The 16,811-nt window shown below is 47.6% G+C and overlaps 1 protein-coding gene across 7 annotated transcripts in view; it reads left to right on the forward strand.

The window, feature by feature from the left end:
- The window catches only part of RPH3A (rabphilin 3A), a 265,480-nt gene that overhangs the window by 228,780 nt on the left and 19,889 nt on the right, over window positions 1-16,811 (forward strand). For all 7 annotated transcript variants that reach the window (XM_072802595.1, XM_072802592.1, XM_072802591.1 and 4 more), the window contains 6 exons: window positions 2,556-2,708; window positions 8,378-8,464; window positions 10,341-10,403; window positions 11,623-11,862; window positions 13,724-13,803; window positions 16,301-16,375. In XM_072802595.1, coding sequence (XP_072658696.1) covers window positions 2,556-2,708; window positions 8,378-8,464; window positions 10,341-10,403; window positions 11,623-11,862; window positions 13,724-13,803; window positions 16,301-16,375 — 698 coding nt within the window. The remainder of the gene's footprint in view (window positions 1-2,555; window positions 2,709-8,377; window positions 8,465-10,340; window positions 10,404-11,622; window positions 11,863-13,723; window positions 13,804-16,300; window positions 16,376-16,811) is intronic.

The following is a 16,811-nucleotide window of genomic DNA, read 5'->3' on the forward strand; positions in this document are numbered from 1 at the left end:
AATCATTACATTGTATGCCTGGAACTAATATGTCATATCATGTGATACAGTCACACTATTGTATAATAGTGGAATTAAAATAAAACCTCTTTAAAAAGAGAGGGTAGCACAGGGAACTCCCCAGCAATGCCAGGCTGCCAAATGAGCTTTTGTTGTCATCCCTGATGGGAGTATTTAGAGGTACAACAGAGATGGAGATTAAAATTGGAAACTGAGAGACTCCAATCACCAAAATACACACTGGAGCCCGAGGGGGACTTGCTGGGAAGGCCTTCCTTGTTCCTGATACTTCTATCAACCATCAGCGTATCTGAAATTGCACTAATTAAAAGTGAAAGATGAGTAGAAAGGAAATTAGTAAATTACCATGGCTATAGATATTATCACTATTATCCAAGCATTATTATTAATTAGTAAAATGATGATAAAAGGGAGAGGCAAAAAAGTAAAAAGAAGGAAAAAAGCAACTACAATACAAATATACTTTAATTAAGCGAGACAGATAGGACTGACCATCAAGGCCCTGATAATGATTTCAGTTAACACTAAGTGATAAAATCTGGTCTAATTGACAGTTCTGGGGTTGAGTGCAGGCAGTACTTCTGGAAGCTAAGTTATAGTTGACGGTCTCAGAAGTTGAAATGTCCAACTATGTCTCCCGTAGGACGACTTCTCAAGGAGTGCACTATGGTGCCTGCACTTAGAAGGCATCCAATAAGTGCTTTCTTCCTGACATGGCACAAGCAATGTCTATTCCTTGCAGAGAGTTACCAAATTCTTAATTTACATTGCATCCCTGAGGAGCCCCCAGTTTTAATCCCAGAGCAACCTTCTTCCTGGCTAAGCATTACTCCCTGTAGGCTGAGAAGACTGCCTAGGCTAATCGTCAAGATCTGGGACATCTGGGGGATCCCTGGGTGGCGCAGCGGTTTGGCGCCTGCCTTTGGCCCAGGGCGCAATCCTGGAGACCCGGGATCGAATCCCACATCGGGCTCCCGGTGCATGGAGCCTGCTTCTCCCTCTGCCTGTGTCTCTGCCTCTCTCTCTCTCTCTCTATCGTAAATAAATAAATAAATAAATAAATAAATAAATAAATAAATAAATTTAAAAAAAAAAAAAAAGATCTGGGACATCTGAGACCAGGAGAACCCGAATCTCAGTTCCAATTCTGCTGCTTCCTAACCTCATGAGCTTGGTCAAGTCGACTAGCCCCCTGAGACTCTTTCCTCATCTGTGAAATGGGGTTGGCAACTCACTGGGCTATTTTGAAGATTAAAGAAGATACTACATAGGGGGGTGCTTTGCAGAATGTAGCACTTAGTAAATATCGGCCAATACTATATAACATTAGAGACACAGACATACACATAAATAGAATGAATTCACTTATCAGATAAACTCTGGACAAAGCAAATAACTCCCAAACTATGGTTGATGAACACCTGTTTGCATCACTAGAAAGAAGTAACATCACCAGCATTGCATAGTGACACCTAAAATATAGCTGGTAATAACATCAGTGCTGGTGAATGTGGGGGAAATGGATACTTTACAAACTGTTGGTAGGACTATTAATCATCTCTAGCCTTTTGGAAGTGGTTGTAGCACAATTTATTAAAATTTGAAGGGTATATACCATTTGATCTGGCAATCCCTCTCTGGGAATATATCTAAGAGCAACACAAGAACCAATATAAACAGATACATGTGTAAGTATTTTTATCGTATCACTATTTATGGTAGCCAAACTCTAAATGTTCATTAATGGGGTTGTTTATAAGATCGATTATGGGATTGATTATGGGATTTTGATATAGCCATACCATGCTATATTAGGCATCTTTTAAAATTGAATGATGTAAATGTCTATTATAGATTTGGAATTATGCCCATGATAGAAACGTTCAGTATTTTTTTAACTGACCTTTACCGGACACCCAGTGAGTTCCAAGCTCTGTTCTCTGCCCCTAGGAATACAGTGTTAAATGGAACAGACAAAATCCTTACCCTCATGCAACTAAAATTGTCCTGGGGGGGTGGGGGACAGATACTCAACAAACAGTATTGTACAAATACAATGTAATACCAGGTAGTGATGGCATCCGGAGGAAAAATGAAGGGGATAGATGTGGCAGGAGGCTCCATGTTGGATGGAATGGCCACAGAAGGACAGTCTGAGGAGCTGTTGTTTGGGGTGAGGGGTAGAGAAGGCTCATGGAACATTTGGGAACATGCTGTGCAAAAGGACCTGAGGTTGGAGCATACCTGGTGAGTCCTGGGGAAAATCAAATCAAGTAAACAGAGCACATTCCAGGACAGTTTGCATGATCATTAGCTAATGATCCCAGTTTACTTCTTAAAGTTTGTGTGTGCTCACATGTGCTTGTGCATGCACAGGAAATAATGGAAATAATAAATGGGAGCTGAAGACGGGAGGGGCCCGGATCAGAAGACAGGTGGGTTCTGTGCACTCAGCCTTCTACTTTGGGACAGGAGCCCTTCTGTCCCATCTCTCTGTTTCCCTTTCTTCACTTAACGTGTGCGTTTACCTCCAGGTCCTGAACTGGCCGCTGCTCCCGGGCGAGGAAGCTATGGGCCTCCTGTGCGCAGGGCCTCCGAGGCACGAATGAGCTCAGCCAGCCGGGACTCAGAGAGCTGGGACCATGGCCACGGTGGAGCTGCGGGTGACTCCAGCCGGAACCTGGCAGGTAGGAGACATGGGCAGATCCAGACAGGCTTCCCGGATGAGGAGAATCAAAAGGGATGGGGGCGACAATGACTTAATCCATGTATTAATTCAGTATTTATTGAGCATCCACTATGTGCCACACTCTGTTCTAGACGCTGTAGTCTATGGTACAGGAAAGACAAATCAGAAGCAATTCTGACTCTAGGCCCTGAGGAAAATGCAACATGCCTTTGAACAAAGTAGGGATGCTTCCCTCTCACACAGCCACCCAAGTTCTTGGTTGCTGTGATCAGTGGCCTCTGCTGTCCGTGAGGATGGGGTGGGTCAGCATGGCCAGAATGTCCCTCACAGGTGCTCTCAGCTCACTGCAGGTCCCGTGGCTGCCCTCGCAGGGGGTTTATTTCCCAAGAGTGCCCACTGGTGGGAAGCCTTGATTCCTGGACTTCGGAAAAGAGGTCTCCTGGATGGGAAGAGATTGAGCTCCCTAACTTCCTAACTCACAAAGTGCCATGTGTGAGCCCTCACAGCTGCTTCATTTCCTTTGTAGCAAGGGGTAAGACTAGGTCCAAAGTTAGACGGGCTGGATATTCAGGTCCCATGTTGACCTCTGGGTTCTCTTCCTCAATAGCGGATCTGTAGCTTAGGCCCTCGGTCCCTTTTTTCCTTGGCAAGAGACCTGGGCACATACCCTGTGCTCAACCCACCCTGTACACCCTCTAAGGAACCTATGATTCAGATTCATAAAGAAGAATTTCTCAAATCTACAGCATCATGGAACATTTGTTAAGTACCTGCTATGTGCCAGATACTGACCCAGGCTCTTCACGTAGATCGTCTCATTTAATCCTTGTCACATCCCCAACCCCTGTTACGAAAATTTACTATTCCCATTTTACAGATGGAGAAACTGAGCTCAGAAAAGTGATGCCACTTGCCCTAGGTCACACGCTGATAACTGGTTCAAATGCAAATTAAATACAGTCTGTCAAAAAAAAAAAAAAATCCAGTCTGTCTAGCATCAAACCTTGTGCTTCTTGTGTTTCTCTTCTAGAGGTGAAGTTTTTATTGACAGTGCTTTTTTAAACATCTTTTTTAATGGTGGCGAAATATACTTAATATTAAATTTACCAATTTAACTATTTTTAGGTATACAGTTCAGTGGCATTAAGTGTATTCACACTGTCATGCAATCATCACCACTAACCATCTCCAGAACCATTTCATCCCAAACCGAAACTTTGTGCCCATTAAACAATAATTCCACATTCCCTCTTTCCCCCATCCCTGTAGCCCCTGGTAACCATTAACCACCATTGATTTGCTTATTCCTGACATCTCATATAAATGGAATTATACAATTTGTGGCCTTTTGTAACTGGCTTCTTCCACTTAGCATTTTGTGTTCAAGGTTCATTCATGTTGTGGCTTGTATCAGAATCTGAATTCCTTTTAAAGGCTGGATAATATCCCCTTGCATGGACAGACATTTTGTTTATCCATTCATCTGTTGACACGCACTTGGGTTGTTTCCACCTTTTGGCTATTGTGAATAATGAACATTGGTGTGCAAATATCTATTTGAGTCCCTGCTCTTCATTTTGGGGGGGATATACCTATAAGTGGACTAGCTGGATCATATGGTAATTCTGTGCTTAAGTTTTTTAGGAACCACCATACTGTGTTCTATAGCAGCTTCATCATTTTACATTCTCACCAGAAATACACAAGGGTTCCAGTTTCCCCACGTGTTCGCCAACATTTGTATAGTGTGTGTGTGTCCATCCATCCTAATGCATGTAAAGTGGTATCTCATATTTTTTATTTTCATTTTCCTGATAGTTAGTAATGTTGATCATCTTTTCCTGTGCTCATTGGCTATTCGTGTATTTTCTTTGGAGAAATGTCTGTTCACATCCTTCACCCATTTTTTTTTAATTGAGATGTCTGTTTTATTGTTGTTGAGTTACAGGAGTTCTTTAGATATTCTGGATATTAATCCCTTGTCAGAGCTATGATTTGTCAATGTTTTCTCCCATTCTGTGGGCTGTCATCTCACTCTGTTGATAGTGTCCTTTGATGCACAAGTTTTTGATTTTGACAAGTCCTATTTTTCCGCTTTTCTTCTGTCTTCTTTGCTTTGGGTGTCCTAAGCAATCACTCCAAAGACTTAATTATTTATTTGAGAGAGAGAGAGAGAGAGAGAGAGCGCGCGAGAGCAGTGGGGGAGGGGCAGAAGGACAGAAAGAGAGAGAATCTCAGTCTCACGACCCTGAAATCATGACCTGAGCCGAAACCAAGATCAGATTCTCAACTATCTAAGCCACCCAGGTGCCCCACTTTGATCCATTTTTAGTTAGCTTTTGCATATGAAGCCTGTGCTTTTAGCCTCTGGAATATTATTATTATTTTAAAGATTTTATTTATTTACTCATGAGAAACACAGAAAGAGGCAGAGACACAGGCAGAGGGAGAAGAAGGAGGCTCCAGGCAAGGAGCCCGATGAGGGACTCGATCTTGGGAATCTGGGATCAAGCCCTGAGCCAAAGGCAGATGCTCAATCACTGAACCACCCAGGAGTCCCAAGCCTCTGTATTATTTTGCCTCTTGAGAGAAAAGGCAACATTCTTGAGCCAGATTTGACCCCTGTCCCTCAAGAGTCAGTGTAAATGTTACCACCACCTATGAAGCTTCTAGCATCCACATGCTCCACCTGGAGCTGAGTTAATTGCCCGCTCCTCTGAGTTCCCAGAGTATTGATACACAGCTCTAATTAGTGCTTGTCACCATCTAAAACATATTAAAGCCAGAATCTCTTTCCCTGAGAGAGCAGTGAAAGCAGGGAGTCAGCAGATCCATGTACCTTAGGTGCTTGTTAAAAGCACTGCTTCCGGGACACCTGGGTAACTCCGTGGTTGGCGTCTGCCTTCCGCTCAGTTCATGATCCCGGGGTCCTGGGATTGAGTCCTGCATCAGGCTCCCCACAAGGAGCCTGCTTCTCCCTCTGCCTATGTCTCTGACCCCTCTTTCTGTGTCTCTCATGAATGAATAAATAAAATGTTAAAAAATAATTGGTTCCTCTGCCCGTTCCAGACCTCCTAAATCAGAATTTCTGGGATCAGGAGGACCCAGACTCTGCACTTCTTATAAGCAAATTCCTCAAGTGATTTCAGTGAATGCCAGAGTTTGAGAACCATTGCTCAAAAGCCTGAAAAGTTAGATAAGTGAGTTTAAATGTTTGCCTGAGGGTGCTAGGGAGCCACAGAAAGATATTGAGCAGAGGGAGCTCCCGCATCTTGTATTTTTATATCATTCACACATCGCACAGGTATGGCAATTCAAATCCTATGTGGTGGCACTGGGGTTATTCAGAGGGGTCTGGTGCTCCAAAACACAGACATGTCCATGCCACCTTTTCTGTGACATCTGCAGAAGGGATGATTGCAACCCTTCCTGGAGCCCAGATGCCCTTGCAGTGTAATAAAAGGCTCAGTCATGCTGGCAGCCCTCAGTGATGAGCCAGACTGAGCCCCAGAGGGAATTCCATCAGGAGCGCAGAGGATGACTTGCAACTCAGGCCCCAGATCTTTTACAAGAATCAAGTCAGCTCTGCACTTCCCATTCAGTAATCCCAGTACCTCCCTGTGCCCTCCTTCTCTGCAGATCTGGAACCTGGAGTTAGTACTGTGGAATAAGCCAAAATCATCCCAACTTTTCTTTAGGGTACAGAGGTCATCTGGGCATCAATATCCCTTTCATGTTGACACGCCCAAACACCAAGTCCAAAGGCCACCTGTGCCATGGAGCTGTCCCCTCCCCCCCAGCCAAAGGCCCCCTCTTGCCTCCATCCCCCATGATGTTACTTATTTGCCTATATGGCCATTTCAGTTCCGTGTCAAGGGCACAAATGCCAGGATAGGCTGTGTGGGGTCAGATCTCAGCTTTACCACCTACCAACTGTGCATTCCCATTACAGATCAAGACCAGGCTTTCATTTATTATAAAATCGGAAGAATGACAGTAATTGGTCTTATCTCATGGGGTTGCTCTAAGGATTAAGTAACTGAAACCTCACAGTGGTACTTGTAAAGATCTTGGGACAGAGCCTGGCATGCCTTGAGGGCCCAGTGTGCACGATTGTTCACTTCTTACCTCCTGGGCCAAGTATAACATAATAACTAAGGACAGGGATTCTGGAGTCATAAACTTGGTCGGAGGTCCTAGCTGCTTCTGAGCTATGTGACCTCGGGCACACTTAACTTCCATTTTCTCAACTGCAAAATGGGGACCATAATACCACACATGACATCACGTTGTAAAGGTTCCATGACGTGATGCTCACGGCCTGGTACATTTGAAGCACTCAGTGGATTTTGGCTATTACTCCTATTTTATAAGCTCATTATTTCAGTGTTTGTCTCCTTCCTCTGTGGGGGCCATGAACTCTTGGAGGAATTAAGATGGATTTTGTCCATCTTTGCCTAGGGATTGGCACTTGGTAGTTATTCAATGAACACTTGTTGAATGAGTGAGTGAACGAATGAATGAATGAATGAACAATGACCCAAATGAACAAATCACAGTGCTACCACAGGACCCTGGGACAAGACAAAGGTTTGGTAAACCCCCAACCAGAAATGGCAAAGCACCTTCTGTCATTAACATTCAAGCATCTCTGCAGTGACAAAGAGCTAAATTCAGGAAAGGTGGGATCCAGCCCAGTGACATGAGAGAGGATGGGGCTTTCTTCCAGGAATGTCATACCATCTATATGCCAGGAATTGCTGTGTATATTATCCCATTTGATTCCCCAGAAGCTGTGCAGGAGACAGTAGCACCTAATGGTCTCAGGCAGACTCTGGAGACCAAATCCCTGAATTCAAACCCTGGCTCTGCCGCTAACCAGTCAGGAGATATTAAGTGAGCTACTTAGCCCTTTGTGCTCAGCTTCCCCATTTGGAAAATGGAGATAATCCAGCACCCATTTCATGAGGTATAGAGATTAAATAAATTCTTATATGTAGAGTCCCTGAAAGGTGGCACATGGTAAGCATTAAATAGCTGTTAACTCATTATTACCCAGTAGAGAGAGTTGTTGCCTCCTTGAGACATCTGAGGTTCAGAGAGGGTGAATGACTAGCCCAAAGTCACACAGCTTATACAAGAAGCCGAACACAGAGCTAGGTCCATGTGAAGACAGAGACCAGATTCAATAATAATATTTAGCATTTACTCCATGCCAGGCACTGTTCTGTGCCCTTTTCCTGTATTGTATAATAGCATCTCCACCACAACCCTGGGAAGTAGGTACTTTTATCCCCATTTCCCAGATGAGGAGATTGATGCTCACAGAGGACTTGTGCAAGGTCACACAGGTGGAGGCAACATCACAAAACCTTCACTTTTCGACACCTGTGTTGCCACGAGTTGCCACTCTGACCTGCTCAGGGCATCTGAATGTTGCACAGAGAGAAGGCACCAAGGGGAGGAGGGGTTCTGGAGGAGCTGAGAGTGTCGGGGGCCTGCATTTAGTTCAAACCCAGAAGGCATTACCTCGTGCCCACTGAGCAGCTGCAGGCTTCGTCCTGCTTCCATTCTGTGTGTGCATGTGCATGTGTATGTGCGTGTGCATGCATGCACATGTGTGCAAGCATGGAACATGACAACTGTCTCCTTTCCTTTCCCCTTCAGGTTTGCGACGGGCCAACTCTGTGCAGGCCTCCAGACCTGCACCTGCCTCCATGCAGAGCCCAGCACCTCCTCAGCCCGGGCAGCCAGGTACCTGCAGCCCTGACTGTCACTCAGCTGTGACCCCAATGTCTCCTGTCCTTGTCTGCAGAGCCCACCCGGGCTTTCTGCAAAGCCATAGCCACCAACAAACTCTCGGCACTTCAAAGATCTGAGAATGAAGCATCCTCTGGGCAGGTGGGGAAGCCAGACAAGGGTGAGACAGGAGCAACTGACCCTCATTGCCAGGGCTTCTTCGTTCATCATTGTCCCACCTCAGGCACTGTCACTCCCTCTCACAGACCTTACCTCATGCACCTGCCACCTGCGCTCTTACTCCTTAACATGTTTCTTCAAATGGATTCACTTGAAAAAATGCAGCCAAGAAAACTTGCTATCACAGACTCTCTCTCAAGGAAGTGTGGGGGACAGATGCTTCCAGAGCAGCAGTGCGAGAGCCAGGGAGAAATGGTGACCAAAGAGATGAGTAATATGGAAAAACCTGTGCAAATATGGATTGCACAAAACAATAGAAATAATGCCACTCGGAAGTTAGAATTTTGTTATTTTAGGGAGAAACCTGTAATAATGGCATAAATGAGAAACAAGTATTCCATACCCTAAAGACACCAAGAGTTTACTAGGGCTGCCGTAACAAAGTACCAAACACCGAGTGGCCTAAAAGAATGGATATTTATAGTCTCACAGTTCTGGAGGCCAAATGTCTAAAATCAAGGTGCTGGCAGGGAGAGACTCTGCTCCATGCCTCTCTCCCAAGCCTCGTGGCCCACACCTTCCTTGGCCGGTCGGTGACATTCCCCCTGTGTCTTCACATTGTCTTCCTTCTACGTATGTCTCTCTCCGGGTCCAAATTCCTCCTTTTTTTTTTTTTTTTAAAGATTTTATTTATTTATTCATGATAGTCACAGAGAGAGAGAGAGAGGCTCAGAGACACAGGCAGAGGGAGAAGCAGGCTCCGTGCACCGGGAGCCCGACGTGGGATTCGATCCCGGGTCTCCAGGATCGCGCCCTGGGCCAAAGGCAGGCGCCAAACCGCTGCGCCACCCAGGGATCCCCAAATTCCTCCTTTTTTATAAGGACATAGTCGTATGGCATTAGGGCCCACTCTGATGATCTCATCTTTCCTTGATCATCTGCAAAAATGCTCTTTCCAAATAAGGCCATATTCATAGGCACAGGTGGAGGGGATTAGAACTTCAGCATCCTCTGGAGAATACAATTCAACCCATTGCAGTGGATAATTATAAAAATTACTGTAGTGAAATAAAGCAGTGCAGTGAGATTCTCAGTATACTGGCCTGCTGAAGGTGCTGAGCCCCCGGCTTGTTCTTTTCTTCTCAAAAGGGAAATTTACAAAAGTTAGAGAGGAGTTAGAGGGAAGTAGCACTTGAATGAGACGGTCCCATGATGGAGCAGGCACTGGGACAGGCAGTGGGAACTGAAGTCACTTTCTCACTGTGTGGTTGAATGTTATTTCATGCTCCCTCCCTGTGGCTCTCCCCTGCATCCCGTGCTTTGGGAAATGTAGTTGTAAAGAATCCACTGAACCAGTAATGACCCCATAGCCATGGTGGACTCAAGGCATAAACTTGCCTATCACCTCACAAACAATTCTTACTCCATTTGTTCATCAACTTCGTAACAGCCTAGGGGGTAGGTACAGCATCCCCCTGTCAGAGAGGAGGAAACTGAGACCCAGGAAGGAAGCACAGAAGTTTGAACCTGGGTCTTTCTGACCCCAGAAGCCCGCAGTGGGGCCATACCTGCAGCCCTGGCTAGCTCTGCCCATCACCTGCTGCCCCCAGGCCTGTGTCTACACCCCTGAAATCGGGGGTGGGGGGTTAGGGAAGAACACCCAAGTGATGCCACCTTCTCTGCTCCATCTGTCTCTCTTTTCCCCATTCAGGGTCTCCAGGAGGCAGCAAACCCAGCCCAGGGCCAGCAGGACGCTTTCCAGATCAGAGACCAGGCAAGTGTTTCCTTCTTCCCGTATCTGTCCAGTGAGTACCCCTTTCCCACTTCCTGGGTGGGAGAGAGAAGGGGCTGCCAGAGCTTTGCCCCTTCTGTACCCAGAGCCCCATCTGATGAGCCCAAAGGGGCCTCCCTAATTCCAAAACTCTAGATAGTCCTAAGACTAGATAGATAGAAACAGACAACACAGATGGTAGTTAAGAACACAGATGGCCTGGATTCAAATCCTGGCTCTTTCACTTCCCAGCTGTTGGATCACTTCCCAGCTATCAAGTCACTTAACTTCCCTGAGCCTCTGTTTCCTCATCTCTGAAATGGGAATAACTTCAAGAATCGATGGGAGGATTACACAAAGTAAGGCATAAAAAACCTTAGCACATGGCCTGGGATAGATTAAGATCACACTAAGTGGGGACAGCTGGGTGGCTTAGTAGTTGAGCATCTGCCTTCGGCTCAGGGCGTGATCCCGGGGTCCTGGGATCGAGTCCCTGCTTCTCCCTCTGCCTGTGTCTCTGTGTCTCTCATGAATAGATTATAAAATCTTTAAAAGAAAAAAGATCATATTAAGGGACAGTGATTCTTCCATATGAAGTACATGCATCGTCATCAGTTACTAGAGCTACAGCTTATTCATTACTTTCTAGCTCACTTCTATACACGTATTAGATAATTTTAAAGAGATAATAGCTACTGCCCTTTGAGTGCCCTCAGGTATTATAATTCCCATTTTACAGATGAAGAAACTGAGGCTTAAAGCCATTAAGTAGCTTGTCCCAGGTCACATAGCAGAGATTCAAACCCAGGCTGTCTGGCTGCAGAGCCCACACCACTGATCAGTACCCCCATGAGGTGTGTTTCACCTGCATCTGAATCAGCTCCTGGGACTTGTTATAAGACATGGACTCCAAGGCCCCATGGCACTGCCTGCTGAGTCCGGGCGGGGCCTGAGAACCTGCATTTTTGCAAGCTTCCCTAGGGTGATTTTGACAAAGGCAGCATTCTGAGAACCAGTGAATAACATGGTGTGCCTCTTTCTCCCCATCAGCTGGTTGTGGTGATCCTCCGTGGCTGGGCTCGGGTGGGTGTGGTACAAGGCTTTTTGAGCACTGGGTATACAGTAGGTGGTCATCACTAATGGTCATGCTGCAGCAGTCACTGCTGTCATGACACAGAGATTCAGCTGCCTCTTTCCTGCCCTCTCCCCTTCTCCCCTACAGAGGTGGCTCCTGGAGACCCTGGCTATGCCGGGGCCACTGCCCCACTCCGGGAGGAGAGAACAGGGGGAGTTGGGGGCTACTCAGCACCCGGAGCCAGGGAGGACCGAGCAGGCCCCCCACCGGGCCCTTATTCCCAAGCGTCTGCTGCTGCTCCCCAGCCTGCCGTGGCCCCTGCCCGCCAGCCCCCACCCCCAGAGGAGGAGGATGACGAAGCCAACAGCTACGATTCGGATGAAGCAAGTAGGTGGCACTGACAGGAAGAGGGTCTGGGGAGAATCACTCCAGGGTGTCATCCCCGGGGAGAGAGGAACAGCTCCCCCCAATATGCCAAGCCTAATAAACGTATTAGCAAGTTATAAAGATACCAATTTGTGTTACTAAATTCACAAAATAACATCAGCTTTCTAAAGAATAGGTGCTGTGTATGTTTTATGGTGATAAAAAAAATACGTAACGTCAAAGTTACCATCTAAATCATTTTGAAGAGTACGATTCAACTGCATTTGCAATGTTCAGATGTTCAGTTTGGTGGTTCCTCAACAAGGCAAACGAGTACCACATGACCCAGCATTTCACTTCTATGTATATATACATATGTATTTTAATAGCCTCCAAACTCTTCTAAAAGTAATTTCTTAACCATAATTTTAAAATTCCTAGACATTTCCTCCTGCATCCATCCCTTCAGTGACTTGTAAAGTGCCTGTTCTGGGCTTTGCCCACTCAGACCCAAAGTCCTAAGAACACACACACACACACACACACACACACACACCACTGACACTTATCCTGGGTGTGTCTGAGCAGTAGGGGAGAGCTGGGGTCGCCTTTGTGAACTGGAGGGAGACACGGATGGATCCAATATGTGTTGTGGGGCTGGGGGCATTCCAGGAGCTCCTGGTCAGGTGGACAGACGGGACACATACAGGGGAAGTGAACCCATAGTTAAAATCAGTGGCCCGGCTTTGGCCCATCATGTCACCTCTCCTCGGTGTAAAATGGGAAGCGAATACTGCCTCCCACACACAGCTGAGGGGAGGGTACACGGAATACCTCCTGGGAAAGTGCTTCATAAACCTGCAATCGTTATTATTATGTGGTGCTAAACACCACAAGAGGGATTATGATGATGTACTATGCACATCAGAGGTACTAATGACCAATACCTGCTGAGTACTTACTTTGTGCCCACCTTTCTGCCCTTCTGCACACTGGTACTCCTGAGCAGCATCCACTGCTCCTTCCTCCTGTGTAAATGTCCCCTCACTGACCTGCCAAGCCTAGATGATCCCTCCCAGCTTGTATCTGTTCCTATTACGTCTGCCCCCGGTGATTTATAACAAACCTATCACTGTATTCAACTATGTACTATTCACTCAACTCTATAGTTGACAAGTATTTTATTAAGCACATACTATGTACCCCCCAAAGTCCCAGATACTAGGGACACCATGGCAAAAAAAACAAAACAAGCAGAAAAAGAAAAACAGCCAAAATGAGTGAGCTAGTGGAACTAACACTCTAGTGGATAGAAATAGTTAATCTACCAATGAGTTCACTTCAAATGGAGATAGCACAACAAGGAGGAAATAAAATTGGGCAATGAGCATGATCGTGGCTGCTTTAGGAGTGATGAGCAGGGAGGGCTTCTCTGAGGAGGTGATATTTAAGCTGAGATGTGAATAATGGGAAGCCACCAGCCATGTGATGATCTAGAGGGGGAGAGAATGCCAGGCAGAGGCAAGAGCAAATGCTGTTATTCCTTTAGCAAATAAGTGAGCACCATGTGCCCAGCGCTATGCCCAGTGAGGACACAACAGTGAATGAGACAGTCACAGCCCTTGCCCTCATGGGGCTCTCCGTCTAGCCGGTCAGAAGTCATTAACTAAGCAATTACATACATGATTGACTGATCACAGGTGTGCTGAGGGCTCCGAAGTAGAGGAGGGTCCACCAGGATGGGGTGTCCAGAGCAGGGACCGAGGCTTCCCCTCTGTAGGCTCAATGCCCAGACCAGACTGGGCACATGGTAAGTGCTCAGGAGATGTTTGTTGAATGACTGCACGAATGTTCCCTTGGTTCCTGCCTCTGCCCCCTCCAGCCACCCTGGGTGCCCTGGAGTTCAGTCTTCTCTACGACCAGGACAACAGCTCCCTGAACTGCACCATCATAAAAGCCAAGGTAAGCCAGGAGCCAGGGCTGGGGACCACTTGGGATGCTCTGGCGTTTCTAGGCTGCTTGGGGATGATGTGGGTTACAGGCCTGTCAATCTGTGACAGTGACGGTAATGAGAAAGGGGCAGGAATTAGCCATGGACCCTTCCTTTGGAGGACTTCCTTGAGGGGTGATCCCAAGGGATTTTCACTGAGCTGTAGCTGCCTCCTGGGAGTGGAAGCAGTCGCGCTCCAAGGGCAGAGCAGAAGTCTGCCCAGCCCCAACCACAGCCCCTGGAGGGTGCTGTCCGGGCAGCGATGACAGCCTGACTTGACGGTTGACATGCCCACCGAATAGCTCCTTCTGCTCATGGGACTGTCAAGCTGGAGCGGCAGTGGGAAGGGGGGAGCCCATTACCGCAGAGACAAGGACATCTCCCTGCTGCGGGGCTGGGGGGGCGGGTGGAGCCAGCTCAGCTCCAGAGCCCGAGGAGAGCTGGATGATGCCGGGCGATCCCAGAAACTAACTGGAGATTCCCCCGCCACACACCCAGCCCATGTGGAAGCATGAGCAAGGCCCAGGAAGCGGGCTTCCTGGGTTCAAATACTAGCTCCCTTGCTCCCCAGCTGTGTGATTTGGGGAAAGTTACTTAACCTCGCCAAGCCTCAATGTGCCATTTGTAAATCCAGGATGATAATGTGCCTCTCCCAGAGGGACGACTGGGTATGACATGTAAGGCAGCCACACATTCCCATTTGCCCGGGACAGTCCCTAGCCATGCCCATGAGCTGGCCGGAATAATTAAAAATTCCCAGTTTGGATGATAAGTGAGGCTAGTGCTTAGCACAACTCCTAGATTAGACACACCCCAGGCCCGTCTTCGGCAGGTTTTACTGAGCACCTGTTTTGTGTTAGTCACTGTAGCAAGTGCCTACGTGCTGCAGCAGCACGGTGAGGGGAGCACATTCATGACCTTCATCCATCTTCCTGGGAACCTCGTAGGTAGGGATCATTTATCGGCCCTGTTGTACAAAATGGGAAACTGAGTCTCGGGGAAAGCCAGAGGCCACACGGCTGGTAGGGATAGCGCTGGATTTGCATCCAGATGGAAAGGTCCCACTCCGTGCCCATCCATCCATCCCCTCCCTCAGCTCCGAAATGGGGGAGAGCCACTCCATTACACCCCCTTGAGACAGGACTACAGAAAACTCGCATGCACCCTTGGGCTGAGCAGGTGACGGAGATGAGACGAGTGTGTAAGATGTTCGGCTGTGGCAGTAACTTTGTTTAGCTGGCATGAGCAGACCCCAAACAAAGACGTTCTCATTCAGATTTCAAAAGCAATAGTGTCTGCCCATTCACAACCTGGCAATCCCAATAGTCATTCCAGAGAGGTTCACTGAAGATCTGCTTTGTGCGGGGCACTGCCTGAACACTGGTGAGCCCGGAGTGAGCGAGGACTGGCTCTGCCCTCCTGGGCTCACGTCGGGGACATGGCCCAGAAGCAGTGGCTGCGTGTTCCCTGGTGGTATACACCTTCTGGGGCTTTCCACGGATGATTTACTTAATCTTCGCAGGTTCTGTCGTCATTCCCATCTTACAGAGAGGTTAAGTGACTCGCCCAGATGACGTAGCTAGGAAGTGGCAGGGCTAGGGATTTGAACCAGTGTAGTAGCCCAGCTCAAGAGCCTGGGCTTTTACCCACGAGGCTACTCTGCCAGCTTTCCCCCTTGGGCCCCACTCTGCAGCACCCTTTCCCTGTTGCCCATAATGTGGGATTAGTGCTGTGAGAAGGAACAGTGGGAGCCTAGAGGCAGGACACCTGTCCAGCCCTGGGATAGGTAGAGGGACAGAGTATGTTTGGGCCCCAGGAATTTGCTCATATAAACATATTAATTGAATTCCTATCCCAGACAAACTCCCTTCCCCCCACAGTGTCTCACTTGAGCTTCATTCAGGCTCTGGGAGAGGTGGCAGTGGGTAGACATTGTGATCCCCATTTTATGGATGGAAAAACTGAAGTCTCAGAAATGAGTGCAGGGGCCAGGGCCAGAACTTTCCCCTTTCCCCAGCTTCTCCTTCTCTCTCTCTCTCTCTCTCTCATCCTTCTTGTTCTGGAACATCTCTTTCCATGCTAGGAATAACAGTCCAGCCTTGACGCAGCAATCACTGTGTGCCAGGTTCTGTACCCAGCACTTTATGGGTATAACCATGTTTAGTCTTACCACTCCATGAAGCAAATACTATTATCCTGTTTGACAGATGAGGAAAATGAGTCTCAGAGAGGTTAAGGAACTTGCCTAAAGTCACACAGCTGGCAAGTGACATGGCCAGGCTCCAAACCCTGTCTGCCTGATTCCAGCATTTTTTCCAAAATACTCCATTTCCCTTCTCTGTCTTCAGAAGAGGAAGCACACGGGTGGACCGACGGGCAGGACAGATGTCAGGGGCTGTGCCTATTGCCTCTGACAGTTGAGCGCCAGGCCCTCCCAAGGCCCTCAGGCTGTTGCCTTTTCTCTTGCAGGGACTGAAGCCCATGGACTCCAATGGCTTGGCTGATCCCTACGTTAAGCTGCATCTCCTGCCAGGAGCTAGCAAGGTACCATATGGCCTGGGCCTCTCAGCAGGCTGGACACATGGGCCCTGGCAGGCACCCAAGGTTCCCAGCTCAGAGCCTAAAATAGCCCCCTTATCTGGCCCCAAATTCCCCTCCTTCCTGAGTGGCAAAATCCTTGCAAGGGGTGAGGGGTAGCGGAGAGTCACTCTCCCTCAAGGGGCAGCTCTGCCCATTTCTCCAACCCAGAAATATGGGATTCAGGGAGCTGCTGAAGGCCAGGAGAGAGGCAGGAACCCCTATTATGCCATCCGTCTGCTCAGATAGCTTCAGGGGCTACCCAGTGTTGACCATGGCCCCCCTCCCCCACTCACTTTATGTCCCAAATCTTTCTCATCTCTCAATAGAAATGAATAACTCTCTCCAGGCTGTAGTGCTAAGCACTTAAGAAAATGTTCTGTTACCGAGTGAAAATACACCA

Source organism: Canis lupus, chromosome 27, assembly GCF_048164855.1.
Source record: "Canis lupus baileyi chromosome 27, mCanLup2.hap1, whole genome shotgun sequence".
In the NCBI taxonomy this organism is placed as follows: Eukaryota; Metazoa; Chordata; class Mammalia; order Carnivora; family Canidae; genus Canis; species Canis lupus.